The 21,301-nt window shown below is 44.7% G+C and overlaps 1 protein-coding gene across 1 annotated transcript in view; it reads left to right on the top strand.

The window, feature by feature from the left end:
* Ube2d1 (ubiquitin conjugating enzyme E2 D1) overlaps positions 1 to 20,223 on the top strand; it is a 32,424-nt gene extending 12,201 nt beyond the window's left edge. Inside the window, exons 2-7 of the mRNA XM_038343625.2 lie at positions 12,426 to 12,489; positions 12,577 to 12,608; positions 14,586 to 14,663; positions 15,834 to 15,939; positions 18,626 to 18,719; positions 19,334 to 20,223. Coding sequence (XP_038199553.1) covers positions 12,426 to 12,489; positions 12,577 to 12,608; positions 14,586 to 14,663; positions 15,834 to 15,939; positions 18,626 to 18,719; positions 19,334 to 19,379 — 420 coding nt within the window. The 3' untranslated portion in view covers positions 19,380 to 20,223. The remainder of the gene's footprint in view (positions 1 to 12,425; positions 12,490 to 12,576; positions 12,609 to 14,585; positions 14,664 to 15,833; positions 15,940 to 18,625; positions 18,720 to 19,333) is intronic.
* The last annotated feature ends 1,078 nt before the right edge of the window (positions 20,224 to 21,301 follow it).

Genomic DNA, 21,301 nt, shown 5'->3' with positions numbered 1-21,301 from the left:
CCATGGGATGAAGCCAGATGTGGTGGCGCACATCTGTACCCCTAGCACTCCGATGGCAAGAGGGGAGAGAGAAGTCTGCTAGCCTGGTGTAACCACTGTGGCAGAGACTTGCCCCAGTGAAGAGAACCAACTCCCAAGAGCTGGCCTCTTTACCGTGATGTGTGCATAATGGTATGCCCGTACTCATGCTTACACACGCGCATACATCACACATATAAACATGTGCACGCAAAAAAAAAAACATGTGCACGCACACTAATGGTTAATAAACAAACTCTGAAAACCAAGGTGAACAGCTCTTGAGGTTAACCTATGGCTTCCGTGTGGATCTGAGTCCACACGTACTTACACCTACATTCACAGACGCCCCCTAAGATCACCTTTGGCAGACACACCTGGTGTGTGACGTCACCAGGACCGGCTTGTTGACGTGAGTTCACCTCCTATCCCTTAACTAATTTGAGTGCACCAGCATTTTGAAGTCTTTCAAGGAGGAAACCGTGTGGTACGAAATCAAGATGTCCTTTAACTCAGATGCATAGGGGTCCTGTGTGGGGAGACACTGGTGACTGTGTGACATTGCCCTTTCGGAAGAGCTCCAGGCTACTGGGTGAGGAGATCAACCTGGATTATAAACCCAGAACATGTTTATTTACAGACACCAAATGTAGCGCGTCTGCCCTTCAGAGGCAAAAGAAAATGCAGTCGGTCCTGTAAGAGTCACTGGCTGGTTTGGGATTTTGAGGGAGAGAATTTTTTTTTGTAACATCTATTTATTTTTTAATTCATTTTACATTCTAAGCAAGGTTCTTCCTCCCTCCCCTCCTCTTGTCCCCCCTCGCCTCTGCCCCAGCACACCCACCCCCATCCACTCCTCCCAAAAGGTAAAGGCTCCCACTGGGAGTCGACACAATTTGGCACATTAATTTTGGGCGGTACCAAGCCCCTCCCTTCTGCATTAAGTCTGATAAAGGCATCCCCTCATAGGGAATGGACTTGAACAAGTTAGCTCCTGCATCAGGAATTGATCCTGGTCCTACCACCAGGGGCCCCTCAGCAACTGGCTCCCGCATTCGGAGGGCCTAGTTCCGACCCATGGAGTCTCCACATCTGTCTGTCCAGAGTTCATGCCTTTCCATGAGCTTGGTTCAGCCGTCTCCATAGATTTTCTCCATCACGATCTTGATCTCATTTGTTCCTGTATTCCCTCTTCCCATTCCTTGACTGGATCCCGAGAAGCTAGAGCCTTCTTCCCGTAGTTGATGGAACCAGATGTAAAAATCCACAACCAAGCACCAGGGAGAAGAGCTTTTATCCTGTTAATTAATTGCTGGTGAAGCCAAGGCTTTTGAAATTGTGCTTTTCTGTGCATGGCACTGGATAATTTAAACTTGAGACTGTAAGTCAGGCCCCCCCCGTGCACGGGCTTTTGTACTTCCCACTGCACACGCCTAGCCCTGTGTATGCTATCTCATACGCAAGTTCAGACTGTCTGCCTCTTTCGGCGAGGAAACCACAAAAGTGTCTTCAGTGTGCTCAGCGCCGGTTCTCCAGAGGTGTTTACTGTGCAGCGTCATATTAAATCTCAGGGTAAATAAGGTCGCTGTGGATCGCTGGTCCCCTCCACTGATGCCAAGGGGCGCTACTCTTCTGGGAGCCAGGAGGTGGATGCAGCCTCCTTCTCTCTGCTCCCAGCTTTATTTCCTTGTATTTGTTTACTTTTTTTGAATTAGGCGGGCCTCATCTACTTTTAGATGTTAAGTCCCTAGAGGCAGGGGCTGTGTCCTGGTTGGTTTTGTGGAGAACACTTAGCATATTGTGGGGGTATTATAAACATACCATCTGTGCCCGTTTAAATTCAGTTGAGGCCTCCCAATGCTTCTCTCTGTGTCTTGCTGATTATAGAAGTCTGCACTGCAATAGACAGACCTAACCATGGGAGGGTCTAGAAATCCCATAAGTACACATTTTTTGCAGCCTTGCAAGGGTTTTTTTTTGTTGTTTATTTGTTTTTGTTTTATGGGAATAGTCAAGCTGTAAGGACATTGGCCTGTAACCTATTAATAACTTGCATTCTGAAATTTAGATACCCCTGTTACACGCCCATCACATGAACTTGGAAAATTGCTTCTTTGGCAGAGACCACTTTCCTCTGGGGAGCATTTTCATCCGTGTGGATGGTGTTTATTCATCGCTTAATCTATATTCAGATATAGGCTTGGCTTCTTTTAAGTGTTGTCTCCGCTGTGAAGACACGCGACCAAATCAACAATCCCGCTTTTGAATTTCTGGAATGAAACTGAAACGCACGTCTACAAGGTACGCTCACGTTCACCCAGTGAGCTTGCCGTGACGCCTAAGTGATGGCATTAACAGCCATACTTTGCACGATGTGACCTCCAAACATCTTGCCTATGCTTTTAATATTGTCCTGTTATTTACTGAGGGAAGCCTGGCTTAAAAAGTTACAGTGTTGGGCCACAGAAATGGTGGCGTGGTGAGCACTCTGCTGTTCATGCAGAGGACCCAAGTTTGGTTCCCAGGACTCATAATAACCCAGAGCTTCAGCTCCAGTGGATCCAAAACCCTTCTTTGTACTCACCTACACACACACACACACACTAAAAATAAAATCTTTAAAAAAAAACTCACTTAATCCCAGCACTCAGGAGGCAGAGGCAGGCGGATCTCTGTGAGTTCGAGGCCAGCCTGGTCTACAAGAGCTAGTTCCAGGACAGGCTCTAAAAAAGCTGCAGAGAAACCCTGTCTCGAAAAACCAAAAAAAAAAAAAAAAAAAAACCAAACAAACAAAAAAAAAACTCACACCAATTCTTTTTAAAGTTATAATGTAAACATTTGGTGAGCTATAAAAAAGGTGATGGATTTTTACAAAATGAAGAGAGTTGTGAACCTTGCACTCAGGAAATCCCTCACCAGAGCCCCAGATGCGGCTCTGTCTAGCTCTCCCGTGCCCTCAGGTAAACCGATGTCCTTAAAGTGAAACCTGTGCGGTGTCCCTTTTTGCCTCTGACCTTCACCTGAACTGTTTCATGGAGGTCAAATTTCTTCACCCTCGCTGCCTCAATACACAGCAAGTGCTGCTGTCATTGGTGAACGTTCAGGTTGTCCTTGGATTGGCGCTGTTGCAAATGAGACCCCAAAAGATGAGTCTGTCTTTTCCTATTTGTGTCAGGTGTGGACTTAGTTGGCGCTCATTACCCAACAATTTTCTGTACACAGAAACTGAGGGTTCCACTTGCTTCACGTCTCCCAGCACTGGTGCTTTCTTCTTTGTCCCGTGCTAATTGGCATATCCCTGGTGAGCTGGGCCCATTGTGTGTGTGTGTGTGTGTGTGTGTGTGTGTGTGTGCATGTATACGTTTGTATGCAGATGTGCACACATGGAGGCCAGAGGTTAACAACCCGGTCTCTCTATTTTTACCTCTCTCTCTCTCTCCCTCCCTCCCTCCCTCCCTCCCTCCCTCCCTCCGTACTTCCTTCTTTATTTTTGATTCAGAGTTTCACTATGTAGTGCTTGGCTGGCCTGGAACTCACAGACTTGGGCCAGCTTGAACTCACAGAGATAGAGAGATCCAGAGATCCACCTGCCTCTGCCTCCCAGCCCTGATGGTGCACTACTTTATTTTTTGAGACAAGGTTTCTCACTGAACCTGTAGCTTGTCGGTTCAGCTAGACTGACCAACCAGTGAGCCTCAAGGGTCCTTTGTCTCTCCCTCCCCAGCACTGGGATTGGCAACAGCTATTGCTGTGCCCAACGTCTATGTGAATGCCAGGCATACAGCCCTTTCAGAGACTGAGCCATCTTCCCAGTCCTACCCCCAAATCGGTGTTAGTGTTGTATTTAAGGGAACTTTGCACCAGTTAAGGTATTCTACCTGAGTTCTGTTGTAAACCCCTCTCCTTTCCCAGAAAAATACCCTGAGCTTTGGGGAATCACACTCCTAAGGTAACCAACCCTTGAGATTTATGTCTTACTTAGGTTTTTTTTTTTTTTTTCGGAAGCTTGGCTCTAGCTGCCGTTCACACTTCTAAGAGTCTACAGGACTCCGTCTCTGGTCCTTCCAAACTGCATCCTGTGAAGAAACTTTTTTTTTTAAAAAAAAAAAAAAACCAATGTGTAAGTTCTTGAACTCCATTCCTCAGTTTAATCATCATCAGACATACCTCCCTGGTGACCTGAGTGGGTCACCATTTAGTCTTTAAAACGGGTTCGGCGGGGTAGGACTGAAACAAAAATGACAAAATCTGAATGATGTTTGCAAGAAAGGGTGTGTACAGGAAGACCCCTCGAACTTTTATAATTAGCCCCGGTGGTTAAAGTCTCCGTGCGCACCACAGACCACAGCCCATCTGACCACTGCTGACCCCGAGCAGTCCCAGTGCTCAGGATTCCATGTGCTTTGAGATGAGGTGAGCTTGGCACGAACCTCCACTCCACTGGGAAGAGCCACCTGAGGCAGTGGCCCGAAAGTAGGTCAGCAGCATCTCGAATGAACGGGAGGGAATAGAGTTTTGAGGTTTCCTGAACAAGAAATAAAACCCAAAACATTCTAATGTTCCCTCTGGGCTTGGACACTTCTAGACGTCTTATATACCATGTATTAGAAATCCCTGTGAGGTAATACTCCATTGTTGATAGTCTCTTGGTATTCATTTTCAGGCACCATGGTGTTTAATGATACGTTATCACAAAGGGCACTCCGGGCTAGTGACTGTGCAGTTCTCAGCTCACCGCTAAACCTTTTGCGCTATGCAACCTACACACCTGTCAAGGGAATCAGTGGTTTTTATTTGTTTGCCAAATCTATTCATCCCCCATGTCTTCAGAAATTTGACTGGAGCCTGACTCAAATAATACCAGACATGTAAGTATCAAAAGCATCCTGCCCACTGTCGTAGAGGAATGCAGGAACAGGGGGCATGAAGGTCTTGATTTCAAAACAAAAACATTACATGTTGGGAGGAGTGCACACACTCCCAGCGCTGGAGAGGTGGAGGCAGGAGGATGGCAAGTTTTAGACTTAACTCATTTGGCTAGTGAGACCCTCTCCTGAAACAGAAGTGAAAACAAAAAGCAAAAAACCTTTCTAGCAGAAGAGGAAAGGGAGGAGAAATGAGCGTTTATTAAGAGCCTATTACAGGTTCCCAATACTAAGCGCTGTGCTTTCCCCAAACTCAGTACAGTTCCAGGTCACTGGTGACGTCCCTGTGTCACACACTGTGTACTTGAGGTTTGGGATTAATTACTTAGGGCTGCACAGCTACTAGCAAAATCAGCACAAGGCTCAATCTAACCAAATTTGACTCCAAAACTTTTCGTTCTAAAAATAGTCATTGAGGCCGGAGAGATGGCTCAGTGGTTAAAAACACTTGCTGCTTTGGCAGAGGACCCAGGTTAGGTTTCCAGCACCCACATGGCAGCTCAGAACCTTCTGTTAATTCCATTTCCAGGAATCTCATGCTGTCTTCTGGCCTCTAAGGACACCTGCACTCATATATACATACTGTATATAGGCACACACATACTCACACGTGCGCACGCACACAAACAAACAAACAAACAAATCTTTAAAAATAATGGCCTTTGAGAGCTTCTCCCAGGTTACACAAGACTTGAGTTTAGCACCCACAACATTCATTAAGTAATATGAAATGATATTAATATTCCAGGAAGATTTCAACATGATATAGGGAGTTGATACACATCCTTCCATAGCTTTTGTAACCGTGGTGCAGTTGCAAGCATGAGGAAAATAACTTAGAACACTCAGCTTCCTGGTTCTCCTACTTTGTCCTTCCCTTGTTCCAGGATTCAGCTAGGCTCTCACTCTGGACTTGCTGACCCAGTCTTTTGCTTATCCATGCCGCAGTCCGTGACAGTCACTTGATCTCTCCTGGTCTTAGCAGAAGATTTTAATGGAAAGAGAAAATGCTTGAGATATAGAGAGATATTTTAAAAAAGAAAGGAAATAAAAACAGTGTCATTCCTTCTCTTTTAAATTGTATAAGAAACCGAAGCAGAAGGATTTAAGTTCACGGCCAACTGGGGCTATATGAATTCCAGACCAGCGTGGGCCATGTAGTGATACTCTTTCAAACAAGACGACACAGTAGAAGTAGCAGAATACTAGGGATATGCATTGCCCAGAGCTCCATGTGTGTTTTCAATCATCTGTTTTATGTATGTATGTAGTATATAAATCTGGAGACTATAACAGCAGAGACTAATAAATAGGTACTCTCCTTGAGTGCTGTGTTACTTTTGGGTCTCATCCTTCATTGTCAGCTTGTGGGATCTGTGCTGTTCTTTTCAATGGCTGTCAGGATTTCATAGTATGTGGTTTGTAAGCTATCCCTTTATTGGCGGTCGAATGGATTACGGTCAGTGTTTTGTGCTTAGACAAGATGTTGTGTCAGACATCCTCGTGCGTGCGTGTGTGTGTGTGTGTGTGTGTGTGTGTGTGTGTGTGTGTATGTCTATTTGCATGGTGATTTCTATAAAGTAAGTTACTGGGCCAAGGACCAAATGTGTTTTTCCACTGTCATAGTCATTACCAAATCGCCCTCCCCAAAGCTGTCTTTGAACACACACCCCTCCCACACTGAGCTGCATGCTCACTTTCCAGTTGAGCATAAATGGGGGTATTCTGTTCTGCTAACAATGGCTTTGTTTGGGTCATGGTCTGGCGGGTGTTTGTCTCATCCATTGCGCATTTTATTGTCCCCACGAGTCACTGCTTTGCTTTGATGCTCACGTGTAGATGGCATCATGAGTAGAAAAATAATGCTCTTAAGTACTGCGAGCTCTTTTGGTTCAACTTGACTATGCAGGGGTCTGCCTGGAGCCTGAGGGTTCTATGAAACCCCAGAAGAGACCACCTGTGGTGTGTCTGAGACTCAAGGTAGAAGTTACAATGTGGTTGGCTCCTTTGAGAACCCTGCATTCTTGAGCAAACTGTATGATTATAGTGTCAACTCTTAGAGAACAAAGATTAGAAAAAGTGGAGAGACAGCTTAACCCTAGCATGTCTTCATTATTTTTTTTAAATTTCTGTAGTTCATCATAATTATTCTGTGTGTGAAGGGTGTGTGTGTGCTGTACATGCATGCCGGGTCTGGAGGTCAGAGGAGAGCTTGCATGGGCCAGTTCTCTCCTAGCATGCGGTTCCTAGGGCTCAAACTCGGGTCATCAGGCTTGGCTTCCGGCGTCGACCTTGCTGGCCCTGGTATCAGTAAATTAGTTTTTATTTTTTTTATTTTTTTTTATTTATTTTCTTTTTTGGTTTTTCGAGACAGGGTTTCTCTGTAGCTTTGGAGCCTGTCCTGGAACTAGCTCTTGTAGACCTGGCTGGTCTCGAACTCACAGAGATCCGCCTGCCTCTGCCTCCCGAGTGCTGGGATTAAAGGCGTGCGCCACCACCGCCCGGCTAGTTTTTATTTTTATTTATTTATTTTTCTTAAACATTTATTTATTTATTATGTATACAATATTCTGTTTTGTGTGTATGCCTGCAGACCAGAAGAGGGCACCAGACCCCATTACAGATGGTTGTGAGTCACCATGTGGTTGCTGGGAATTGAACTCAGGACCTTTGGAAGAGCAGGCAATGCTCTTAACCTCTGAGCCATCTCTCCAGCCCCGATTTTTATTTTTTTAACACTCCAACTTAAACCTTTTTTCTTTCTTTTTTATTGTTTTCATAGAGCTATACATTTTTCTCTGCTCCCCTCCTTTCCTCCCCCTCCTCTTCTACCCTCTCCCATGACCCCCACACTCCCGGTTTACTCAGGAGACCTTGTCTTTTTCTCCTTCCTATGGAGATCCATCCAAACATAGATCTTTCATCATGCTCTTACAGTATCCGTGACAATTAATGTTAGAGTACTTGCGAAATTTTGTCGAAATTATTTTCTATTGACCTACTAAAGTAATCGTGAAAGTAAAAATACCAGATACACATCAATGACATGATAAAATTAACACCGATCACTCAGTGTCTAGCTCCGCAGGCTATGCAAGCAGATTGAAAAAAAAAAATAATTGTGATGCATTTTACTGCATGTATTGAGTCAGGATTTTATTTTCATATTAATATAAAAGAGTATGCCCCAGTTGATAAATGCAAGTGAAGCGAATTTGATGTATCTCTTTGATGCAAAGTTTAGATGAAACTCAGCTGTCGGTACACAAATACAACCCAGCAATATCATTGCCGCATTTAAGGGAGCTGCAGAAGGTCAAGGAAGTTCAGGTTATTATAATGGAACCCTCTGATTGGTGCTAAATGATTAAATGATTCGTTTACAGTGAGTGAGCAGTTGAGTAATTTAGGTGATTGAGCTTGATTTATTTCCCTAAATTAGTTTTACTACCAAGTGTATGATATGATAGAAGTACATGTGTACTAATGCCAGTTAAAGGGGAGGAAGTGCCACTCAGATTGTAAGGCAGTTTGGAAAGAGAGGATGGCTGAGTGACCCCTGATTTCTTGTGTCCCCCGAAACTACCGTGCCTGCTGAGCTGATTTTGACAAAGGTGGATGTTGGGTTTTCGCGGACGGCATCTTCACAGTCTTGTGTTTTCACTTCCTTAGTTCATCTCAGGATTTCCTAACCTCCTCGCGTCTCTATTTTGCAATTTTTTGGGTGGTTTTTTTTTTTTTTTTTTTTTTTTTTTGGTTTTTCAAGATAGGATTTCTTTGTAGCTTTGAAGCCTGTTTGGAACTAGCTCTTGTAGACCAGGCCGGTCTCGAACTCACAGAGATCCGCCTGCCTCTGCCTCCCGAGTGCTGGGATTAAAGGCGTGCGCCACCACCGCCCGGCTTTCTATTTTGCATTTAAGATCTGCATTTTTGCAGGTGAGGGAGGAGGAGCGTGTGTCTTGCAGCCTTCCTCTCTGTTGTGCATGCTGTGCTGTGTTGCATGGCTGTGCTTGCACATTCCCTGACAGCCTAGCAGGACGTAGTGCAGGCTGTCGAATGTTTCGTCAGTTCCCTCTCTTTCAGCGGGGGAGCTTTCTGGAGACACTTTAAGAGTCCGCCCTTTGCAGAATTTACTTGTGAGATTTGTTTCTTTATTCCTGTCATCCATCACCTTCCCTCTTCTAAAGAGGAAATGGAATCAGGACCATAAAAAATAATAATGAGAAAATATCTCTTCTAAATGTAATACTTGAAGAACAGCTTGCTGTTTGAGATTTGAGTATGGTTCAAGGCTGTTGCAGCTAAAATATGGTTCTGACTTGCCTTGTTAATAAACAAGATTAATTAGTATGCATTTGTGTCTCTATCCGATTTATTGTGCACATTATCAGATTGCAGATTTCCATGCAGATCATTAATAGTTTTTAAGCCATAGAATTTCCATGCATTTTTCTGATTAACTAGTTAAAATGAACACAAGTACTATTTACATTAATGTTTAGAAGGAGGCATGTTGGCTCATGCCTTTAATCCAAGCATTTAAGAGGCAGAAGCAGACTGATTGCTAGGAGTTCAAAGCCAGTCTGGTCTACGTAATGAGTTCCAGGCAAGGCAGGGCTACATAGCGAGACCTTGCCCCCCCCCCCCCCAAAAAAGGGAGAAGACAAAGGTTTGGGTACATTAACGTTGTTTAGAAGACAGTTCCACGAGTAATCTTAAAAGCATTTCCCGAAGCTCAAATTGGGGGTAGGGGGAACGGTCAGAAGTCAGTCCTTCTGTAACGGGACTGTAACTAGAAACAGCTCTCTCACTCACACAGTGTAAACCATTATCGTTTGGTGGTACCCGAGAAATGACAAGCTCTGCTTCCGTACTGTCTCAGCATTAATTGGGATTTTGCTACGGGCTAGAGAGACCCTGCTGCACACTTGACCTGTATCATGTCCCGTGGTTGTCATGGAAACTGAAGATGAAACAGTAATGTCACACTGTATTTTAACGACTTCCCATGGTCACCAGGTGAGTGGCGGTTCCCCGGGCTGAAAGGTCAAAGCCTTGTTTTTAAACAGGGAGTGTGGTGGGGCAAAGCAGAAGACTGGAGTCTCCCATTGCTTAACAGTACGTGAAGCAACGGAGGATCCGAATGAGTTAGTTCTTTCTTATTTACAAGGAGGGGGAAGAAAAAATAAAAACAGAAATGAAAGTAGCAAAAGACGCTGAAGGGACATGAACTTTAAGGAGGCCTCTGGCTTGCACTGGGCTCTGAGCCATGCATCAGATCACATCTTTTTCCTCGTCTTTAGTAGCACGCCAAATGGAAGCGATCATGGCTGTTTTGCCACTGTTGTGAGCTGACGGGTTTGCAGAAGGCGCAGTATCTTGCTTTCCATGGGTAGAACAGGGGAATCTGCCGACACCCACCTCTGAGGATGGTCCAGATGGCAGAGACCGTAGAACCCTCTGCTGCCCCAATGTCATTACATTACACAGCATGTTTGGTGGCTTCTCCTTCCTTTGTCCTTATAGACCTGAGGTAGGGAAGCCCCTAGAGTGTCCCAGGCCAGTGCCTCGTGTCTCCTTGCCACTCCTCCAAGTTTAGTGCCCACCCCTGCCCCATCTTGCCTTCAGTAACTCGTCTTGCAGTTTGCTCTACTGCCTCATCCCTTGACATTGCAGCGCCCTTAAATCAGGGTTTTTATCATAGTCTGACCAGACCCTTCTTCCCCAATCCCCCAACTCTGACCATATCCCCTCCTTTCCCTAACCACCCAACTTCCATGTTCCCTCTTTCTCTTTTAAAAAAAAATAACAAAACTAATAAATAAATAAATAAATGCCGCTCAAAAATATGGAGTACGCGACTTCTTAAAAATCATCTCCGTGCACTTTGTGTAGCACTGTATCCTTCGCCGGGTGTGTGTTCTGGTCCTGCCTGGCTTCCACACGCCTTCCCAGGCTTATGGCATGTCGCTCGACCCACTCAGTGCCAACTCCCGCTCATCCCTGTGGTTCCGCTTCACTGACTTTGTCAGGAATAGACCCTCGTTGATCTTCCAAGCTAAACTGGGTTCTTCAGGGATAATCTTTTCCTTTTTGGAGCCATAAGGATGGCGCCCAGGCCTTTCACATGCTAGGCAGTTACTCCGCTCCTGAGCTACTTCCCCAGCCTGTATGGTTTTTGATACTGCTTTTCTCTTTAAGATTCATCTTTAATTATGTGTGTGTGCGTGCGTGCGTGCGTGTGTGTGTGTGTGTGTGTGTGTGTGTGTGTGTGTGTATGCACACATAACTATGGGTGCCTGTGGAGGCCAGAAGAGGGCATTGGACTCCCTGGAGCTGGAGTTAGAGATGTTTGTGGGCTGTTGTGTAAGTGCTGGGGAGTGAACTCAGATCCTCTGCGAGAGTAGAGCCCGCTCTCAGCTGCTGAGCCATCCCTCCAGTGCACAGTATTTAATACTGAGGTCATACCTCACTCATTTGGGGAAGGTCAGTTCTTTCCCAACCAAGACTAGGAAGATTTAGCGATTTCTTCAAAGCAGTAGATGCACTTACATTTGAGATTCTGGGCCAAGGCTGACCAGCCTGAAAGCTGTGCCTGCCATTGGCCTTCCCTTCGAAACCTCAAGGATAGAGACGGGCCCGTGAATCATCAGCGCTGTAGGTTTCAGAACATGGCCTGGCTGCCTTCCTACTCTGGACTCGTATGTTGTGTGTGTATATGTGTGTTTGCGAGTTCAAATACACATGCGCATGTGGGCGTTGAGAGGTCAAACGTTGATTGGTGCCAGGCGTCTTCCTCACTTGTCTTTCCCATGGTATTCCTGAGACGAGGGCTCTCACTGAACCTGGAACTTCCCAGGTCAGCCAGGCTGACTGGCCAGCCAGCCCCAAGGATACTCCAGTCTCTTTCACCAGTGCGGGGATTACGGGCTTGCCTCGTGCACTTGACTTTTTACATGCGTGCTGGGAACTGAACTCAGGCTCTCATACTTACGCGGGGAGCACCTTCTGGACAGACCCTACACACAGATCCTTGGATGCTTCAAGTCATTCCTTTATAGGATCCATTTTTCCCAAGTCCTCACTCCCGCCCATTAGATTGTAACTTACTAGAAGTCAGACCTTGTTTTTAGGGGGCTGGAAATTAAACCTGGGGAGCTCATGCATGAGTTACAGTGCCAGCCAGGAACTGCTGGCTTTGTTGGTACCATCTGCGTAGCAATGACACATATACGGTCTTGCGTAAGGAGATGCGAATGAACTGCTTTCATGTTAGGAATCTTAAAGGAAAACACTGTTTTATTCTGCTGGAATCTCTCCAGAGGCTGGGGCTGTCTCATCAAGGTGGCAGAGTCCGTTGCGACTAGAATGAAGCTAAAAATAATTTCACACGGCCTCCCTAGCCTGTGTCTTTCTGGGTCCACAGTGCCTGCTCCCTCGGAAAGGGAAGGATTAACTGCAAGTATTTCTGCTTTCCCTCAGGAGTTAAGTGACTTACAGCGTGACCCACCTGCTCACTGCTCCGCGGGACCTGTGGGAGATGACCGTAAGTTTACTCCGTTGCTAGGGGTTGCTACCGTTGAAAGGGTGGCTCCGAGCAGCTCTAAGTGACCCCCATCCTTCTGTGTTTCAGTGTTCCACTGGCAAGCAACCATCATGGGGCCCGTAAGTACAGCTCACACGTGTGGACTAACCCCCGCGGCCGCTCTTCACTCTTGCCTTATGACCTGTGAGCAGATGCTTGTGACTCAGGTTGCCTATTCCTGTCCGCTGAATCACTCACGGAGCAAAATACAACCGAGGGGGTGGCAGCGATTTCTCTCTAAAGCACGGCTGGCAAACACCTGCTGGGTCACAGCGATATTTCCCTGTGCTAACACCTCCCCGATATACAGCAAGGTCCCGCTGTCTGTGCAGGCCGTCTGTGTTGGCCTTGTTAATTTCCCAATACAGAGTCCGCTGTGTTTAAAGGGAGCAGAGCGTTCCTCGCCCATCCACAGTTTTCATGGGTTCAGGAATGGACTTGCTACACCCGGCATGTGGCCATCTGCAGTAGGTCTCATCGTGGCTCTTGACTGCAGAAGTGGAGGAGTCCTGCTGCGGGAGGCCTTTGTCACCTTTGCAGTTTGCTGCACTGCCGTAAACTGACCCCTTTGTCTTCTATGCTTCTTCCTACACCTGAGAAGCATCATTGGCTTTAACAGGCTTTGCTTTCTATGAATGGAATGCTAATTGTGAAAGAGCAGGCTCTGTGCTCCTGTCTGCTTTTCTGGATGAGAACACGCTAGCTACGTCTTTCCTGAATGCCATACATACTTCCCCTGGGGCACTTTTATCTACTCGGTCGTGGAGTTTTAAATCTTTTGCCCTCATATCCAGAGACTGGGAGGGGAAAAAAATGCTGAATTTCAAAGAAAAGCCTCCGAGGAATTACCCTGAATGACTAAATTATCCTATTAAGTTGTTAGGTTAGAGGGGGAAAATGCAACATATTTACCTAACAGCTTTCAATAAGAAGCTGGTTCCTTCTGTTTGCTGTTCATTATCTGCTACAAACCTTCCAAGTCCCGTCATCTAAAGGTGTGCCTCGCCGTCAGAGCTGGGGCCGCCACGGTATTTCCCAGGTGAACCGTGTGTCGTGAGCAGCTGTGAGGTTGCTTTGCATGCCTGTCCTGTTTTCAGTAGCATCAGCCCACTCCACCACCCTCTGTCACATCACGTCACTGTCCACGCTGGCCACGCTTAGCCTCGTAATATTTTTTTGCAGTTACTCCGCTAGAACTCAGCCACATAGTAAGAATAATTATATAATACGAATGTGTTAATCTTTTTTCAGAACTTTAAGCAGGAAAAGGATGACAGTTACTTTTATTACCCATGATGCATTCCAGTAAACATGAAGGAATTAAAATAGAATTTAGGGTATATTTTGTTTTTTTTCTCCTTTAATATTTTGTGTGTGTGTGTCTGTGTGTGTGTGTGTGTGTGTGTGCGCGCGCGTGCACGTGCGTGTGTTGTGCTATTGCCACTTAGGAAATAGCCAAGCTTGAATTCCTTTGGTAAAGCTGTTGCTTAATTCACTATATCGTTAATACTGAATTCATCCAGCTAGGTTTTGGAGTTTTGTCTTCTGCAATATAAAGTACTAGCAAATGAATATTGGGGGTAAACTGTGATGGTGCCACTTAAGTCTCTTACTCACCCCCTTTCGGTTGCACTTAAGTGGGCATTAGAACTTAAAATTTGGAAGTGAGAAAAGAGAAGGTAAACATTAGTCGTAGCCGTTATAAACCGCTGGTGACTGCTCTAGCCGATTATCTTTCCTCGCAGCAGCCCTCGTGTCTACACTGGTCCCCGTAAGTGATCTGTTTGGTTAACTCATACCGCTGTGCGTGTCTGCTCCCCTTTAAATTCTGTGGGCGCCTTGGAAAAAACCTCCTTCCTGGCAAGGAGCCTGCTCTCCAGGTAAATCACTCCAACGTCTGGTGCTAGGATGGTGTTTCTTTTTACAAGCTGCTATTTGACGGCCTTGTGTAGAAGCTGCGGCCATCTCTCTCGCGCTGTTCACACCCCCGGGGGAATCATCCAGGCTTGTGTACGTGTTGTGGCCGGACACTGATGCGCCCTGTTGTGTAATTTCAGCCTGACAGTGCATATCAAGGTGGAGTCTTCTTCCTCACTGTCCACTTCCCGACAGACTATCCCTTTAAACCACCAAAGGTATTTATTTCTGTGACTGACGCGTCCCGTAGCAGGGGTTTCCACTGTTTGTCTAGAGATGGTCTCGTGATGTCACAGACTCGGGGCACGTTAGCGAGGGCGAGCTTCTTGGTACACCCTCCAGATCTGAAACACAAAATACTCTTTCTTAGTCAAGTAGTTGCCTTTGCCTGTTAAAGGAGAGGTGGCATTGGCTGCCAGCTAGGCTCATGGGCTTCTCCTCCTTGAGATATGTGTAGTCTGGAACGTTTTCATAGTCAAGAATCAGGCTTTTTGGGGCTGGAGAGATGGCTCAGTGGTTAAGAGCATTACCTGCTCTTCCAAAGGTCCTGAGTTCAATTCCCAGCAACTACATGGTGGCTCACAACCATCTGTAATGAGGTCTGGTGCCCTCTTCTGGCCTGTAGGCATACATGTAGACAGAACATTGTATACGTAATAAATAAATAAATATTTTTTTTAAAAAAAAAAGAATCAGGCTTTTCTATCCTTAACGTTATCTTTCCAAAGAGGACCCTGTTTTCTTTTTTGAAGAATTCACTGAACATATATTGAGCCTCAACCACATCCCCCACGATGGGAACCACGAAGGACGCACACTGAATGGCAGAAGGGGATGGAAAGGCGTTCTCTGAGGCTTAGAGCCCAAGGAAGAGGCAATGCTGGGCGCACAGGGAGGGAGGGAAAATGAACACAAGCTGCTAGGGAAGTCACTGTAGCAATTTTAAAATACCTGTTTGACACAGATGACATGACACGACAGTAGAGATTCAGACTCAGGACAGGTGACCAGCTGGGGGCATCTCACTTCTGCTCTGATGGACTCCGTGGCCTGTTTATAGCTCCAGGTGGCCCGCTGGGTGTTCCTGACGGGCGGGTTAACAGGAGTGGTTGGCGGTGTGATGAAAGCCAGAGCAATCGGTCCAGGTGCCACTCCGCCGGTCACACCAGCTATCGCAAACATCTCATTACACCCCAGACACCTCCCCACACCTGGAGGAGAAGCAGAGCTTAGACTGAGTCTCCTTCAAGTCCCCAGTAGCTGAGCTGCATGTGGATGTTTCTGTTCCAAAGCTGGGTACCGTTGAGCGCATTTTACCCTTGAGCGGATCGGTTCTGCTTGTTCGCAGTTTGTGACGGTCAACGCTTTTTGCTCTGTTTTATTTGTAGATTGCTTTCACGACAAAAATCTACCACCCAAATATAAACAGCAATGGAAGTATTTGTCTTGACATCCTGCGGTCCCAGTGGTCTCCAGCTTTGACTGTATCTAAAGGTAATTTTGTTTACGGGATTTAAAATAGGCATGGGGAGGATTATACAATGTCTAGGGATCAGAATTTAAACAAAAGCCAATAATCAGACAAACAAAAACAATGCTTCAACCCTCTGTGCTTACTCCTCTTTTGATTTTGCTTCCTCTGCTAACTCTTTGGTCACTCTGGTTTTTAGTAAGCTTTGGGGTTGGGAGAAATGAATGGATGGGCAAATATGAATGAAATCAGAGATTCAAATTACTGGAACTAAGGACTGGAGAGAAGGCTCAGAGACTAAAAGTGCATACTGCTCTTGCATTAGACCTGACATAGGTTTCAGGCACCGAGTTGGGCAGCTCACAATCACCTGTTACTCCAGCTCCAGGGGACCCAACGCCCTCTTCTGGCCTCCAAGGGCAACTGCGCTCACATGCACATGCATACATATCCACAGGGATGGACACACACATACACATAGCTAAAACTCGAAAAATCTAAATTTAAAACATTGCTAGAGTTGGAAATTTTATGATAAGCCTATGGAGGTCTGTCCTTCCGTCTTTACAAAAGAAGTAAGAGCCATGCCAGTAAGAGGGGTTTGCTTGTTGGACGGGGGGGGGGGGGGGGGGGGGGGAGGGGGCATATTTTGGGACTTATCCCATTCATTAAAGTGTCTATCGACAGTAAAAAGGACAACTTGAGATAAGCAGCTAAAAAGGGAAGGTCTGCTTCATGCTGCAGAGCAATGCTGTGAAGGTAGTGTACCTGTCTAGCTTGAGGAATCTGCAGCATCACCATGATTGGCAGCTGCCCCATGCTGGTGCTCATCTTTCAGAGGAGCCATCAGCTGTGCTCACAGATCCTTAGAAACCATTTCCACTCATTGGCCACCAGTGTATGTGGTGCCAGCAGTCCTTGCCTAGTGTCTCAAATAGAATAGAACCTGGCAGTTGGAAAAAACTGTTTGGGTTACACACATCTGCCCCTAAATTAGCTACCGCATTTTCCATTTATTTTTTTTGTTTTGTTTTGTTTTTGTTTTTTGAGACAGGGTTTCTCTGTGGCTTTGGAGCCTGTCCTGGAACTAGCTCTTGTAGACCAGGCTGGTCTCGAACTCACAGAGATCCGCCTGCCTCTGCCTCCCGAGTGCTGGGATTAAAGGCGTGCGCCACCACCGCCCGGCTTCCATTTATTTTTAAAATAAATTCGAGTCGGGTGTTTTTCTTTGCAGGGTTCATGAGGCACTGAACTCCTGATTCTTCTGTCTCTATGTTCTGGGTGCTGAGGTGACAGGCATGAGCCTTCATTAGATGTTAGGGATGGGGCCCAGGGCCCTGTGCATGCTAGCAAGCACTCTATCAGTGGAGCAATATCTCAGCCCCATAGGTTGTTCTTAAATGGGATAGTCTTACCAGAGGCAGGGGCCACAGCCTGTTTCAAGTCTTAGGTAAAGCCAAAGAATCTCCGTGTCGATTATTTATAACTGATCGTTTTCCTGACCTAAAATGGCTGTGCAGCATCTTTTCATAACATTTCAGCAGTGGGCTGGGCGATGGTGGCGCACGCCTTTAATCCCAGCACCCGGGTAGCAGAGGCAGGCAGATTTCAGTGAGTTCAAGGCCAGCCTGGTGTACAAAGGAGTTCCAGGACATCTAGGATGGCTGGCAAGTGCTTCTCTGCCTAGTGGAATTTTTTTGTTTTTTGTTTTTTTGTTTTTTGTTTTTGTTTTTTTTAGTGTAGCTGTTTTCATTAGAAGTTTTGACATGATAGCAAACAAATACCTTCCAGTTTCTGTGTTTCTTTTATAATATACAAGTTAATCCCAGCACTCGGGAGGCAGAGGCAGGCGGATCTGAGTTCGAGGCCAGCCTGGTCTACAAGAGCTAGTTCCAGGACAGGCTCTAGAAACTACAGGGAAACCCTGTCTCGAAAAACCAAAAAAAAAAAAAATATATATATATACAAGTTAAACAGTTCATGTTGTTTGTGAATATAGTTAAATATGAGGCTTAAGGAATGGGAGATTTGTTGGGAAAAGACCTTACATTTCATGGAGACACACACAGACACACACACACACACACAGACACACACACACAAGGTTTTTACTTGAAAGATTGCTGACATCTACTTTTGGATGACACACATTGTGTTAAGTAAACAGATAACTTAGAATTCAAAATGTCAAAAATAATTACTTCATTACTTTAAAAAGTAATATGGTTACCTACCAACTGAAGTTAATATAAAAAATTAATATAAAAGGTGACTCAGAGGTTAAAAGCACTGACTGCTCTTCCAGAGGTCCTGAGTTCAATTCCCAGCAACCACGTGGTGGCTCACAACAACCTGTAATGAGATCTGGTGCCCTCTTCTGGCCTGCAGGCAGACATGCAGGCAGAACACTAAAAATGTAACCCCCATGTGGCCTTTATAGTTTTACAATGCTGGTTTTCTTTCGTTCGTTCTTTCTTTCTTTCTTTTTTTTCTTTCTTTCTTTCTTTTTTTTTTTTTTTCTGCTAGGACCTCAGGCTTGCTTGGCTTGGCAAGCCACCTGCCCGAGCTGCTCTCTTGCCTCTGCCTGGCTCGTTCCTCTTTTGTTTTCTTTATATTCAGTGCAGTGAGTTCCGCGTGGGTAAGTTTTATAAAGCAGCAAGGGCATCACCTAATGGAATGTTTATTGGTTCTTTTTTTTTTCCAATCTAGTGTTGTTATCCATATGCTCGCTGCTCTGTGATCCTAATCCAGATGATCCCTTAGTACCAGATATTGCACAGATTTATAAATCAGACAAAGAAAAGTAAGTGTTTCCTGTCGTACACTTCCTGTTGGGTGCATTTCAATATAGTTTGCTGCCCGTGGATGATAGTGTGAGGTTCCTCGCCCCTCTCCCCCACCCCGTAGACTTTTTTTTTTTTTTTTTTTTTGCTGTCTTTAAAACAAAGCCAGAAACCTCTTTCCAGGTCAGTGTTATGTGTTCTCTCTCTGTGCTGTGCGCTCATCATTTCGAGCTGGTATATTAGACATGGAAGGATTGATCACTGGGAAGCCCTGGGCATTGTTTGGCTATCTTTTCCTAGGAAGAGAAGTTATTTCTCTGTCCACCCACTCTGACCTTCTCCTTCCAGTGGCTTCATCCTCCTGGTTCATGATAATCCTGCCTCCGGGGTAGCTTCCATAGATTTCTATTTGAAGTTAGTTTTCTGTCTCTTGTTTGTTTTGTTTTGAGTAATCTAGGAATTTACAGGCCGTTTGTTTTTTGCTTTTGTGTTGGCCTGTTTGTGTTGCCTAAACCCAGTGGCAGGTGAGAGCAGGGTGGTCACTTGAGGAGGCAGAGGTCCAGATTCTGAACAGAGCAAGGCTCCTGAGGGTTAAACGTGTGTGTTTTCACTCTCTCTTTTTGTATGCCTACAGATACAACAGGCACGCAAGAGAATGGACTCAGAAATATGCAATGTAATGTTTTCAAACGCTTTCACTTATACCAGAGTACTGTAAAACCTATGTCTTTTTCAACATTAGCAGTAAATCGAGTGCTGTTGGCCGTCTCCTTTGTTCCATGAACCCTTTGGTTTCTACTCGTTTTAAATGTGTTTCTGAAGCAAGACAGAGCAAACCTCCAAAACTACCCTTGAAACTGTGCTAAGAGCATTTAGCATCTTGTGCTCGTTGAGGAGGACATTTATTTTGGTTTCTGAGACACTTGGACACCTGCATCTTCGAAGCAAGATCTGCGACATGACTGAGAAACAACCAGATGATTTTTTTTTTTTTTTTGCTGAAAGGAGGTGTTTTTACATGAGCAACACTGTATGTACTGCCCAAGGTGCCATCACTTTTATCAATCTGAATTCAGATTTCATTCTTTGTGAGCTCACTTTATGATTTGTATTTTTTTACTGTATAGACTAAATATATTCTATGTCAATTCATGACTTTTTTTCCCCCTGTGAACAGTATTGAAGCCCCCAACGACTGATGATGGATTAACTGTGCCCCCTTGTCTTAGGATATTCTGTGGGTTGAATGCATATTTCTTAAGCCGGAACAGATCTTCACACTGTATTTCCCAGTATACCGATTAGAATGGAGAGACCCTTGTTTTGGTTTTATTGTACTTGACTTAACTTCATTGCAATGTGAATTAATTGCACTGCTAAGTAGGAAGGTGTGTCACTCACTTTTTTTTCTTTGGTTGCTCTTCACATTTGAATTTTTTTTTTCTGTATAGGCAATATTATATTGACACCTTTTACAGATCTTACTGTAGCTTTTTCCATATAAATAAAATGCTTTTTCTACTATCTGTCTTGATTACTTGTATAAAAACCAGAACTGCTTGATCTGTCCTTAAGGATCAAAACTGTAGAATTTTTCATGAAGACTATTTCCAATGTGGGAAATTAAATCTTTTTTTTTTTTTTTTTTTTTTTTTTTTTTTTTGTATTTAAAAGAAATGTTTTGGAGTGAGTTCCGCGGTACACGTGAAGAAAAGAGCACACCTTGTAGGAGTCAGTTCTCTTCTTCCATCATGGGGTTCTTTAAGATCCAGCTCAGGTCACTTTGGTCACCTCTAACTCTTGACCACCCCACCTACTATCTTGGCATTTCTAATAACCACTTTATTCCAGTAGGTTAGTACCTCTTTATCAGCTTGTTGGCTGTGAGGTCATTTACTTTGGTCCCTTGTTGTAGACAAGAATTTAGAAGCTGGCGTTTATCCACATCCAAGATGGATTACTTATAAATGTCCCAAAAGGGCTGTGGGTTTGTATCCCCTACCCTAAAGAATAGTCTTGATAACTCTGAGGAACGTCCAGATTGACTTGTGAGAAAGACTCTCAATATCACTGCCATGACATCACTCAGTATTTTAAAGTCTGGAATCTCTAAAATAGAATTTTAATGCCATCACAATTTGAAAAGTATGTGTAAATGGTTAAAAATCTGATGGAACTACTTGGTAGCAAAAAAAAAAATTCAACTCCATTGCTTATTTTGTTATGATTTGTTACTATTGGAGCACAGGCTAGCCTCTTAGGAAATACATCTTTATGAATGATTGTAAAATAATTAAATAAAATGTGAAATGGATGTGTAAGAAAATACTGGGTCTGAGAAATAGAGATATTAATGTCTTGAAGTAGTCATCTCATGAACAAAACCCATGTTACTATCCATTCTATGTGAACTACATGTCTCTTGAGGTTAGGTGCTCTCATATTTAGATAATATTTAGTGTATTGTGAAAGTAAGAGATTTTGTTTCTTGAGTATCTTAAAGTATCACTTGAAAAAATTCCTTTGTGCTGACGATGATGGTACATGCCTTTAATCTCAGCATTCAGGAGGCAGAGACAGGAGGATCTCTGTGAGTGTGAGG

This window comes from Arvicola amphibius, chromosome 9 (assembly GCF_903992535.2).
Source record: "Arvicola amphibius chromosome 9, mArvAmp1.2, whole genome shotgun sequence".
NCBI classification, from domain to species: domain Eukaryota; kingdom Metazoa; phylum Chordata; class Mammalia; order Rodentia; family Cricetidae; genus Arvicola; species Arvicola amphibius.
Note: the sequence above shows the minus strand (reverse complement) of the source record. Positions and strands in the feature narration are given on the sequence as shown.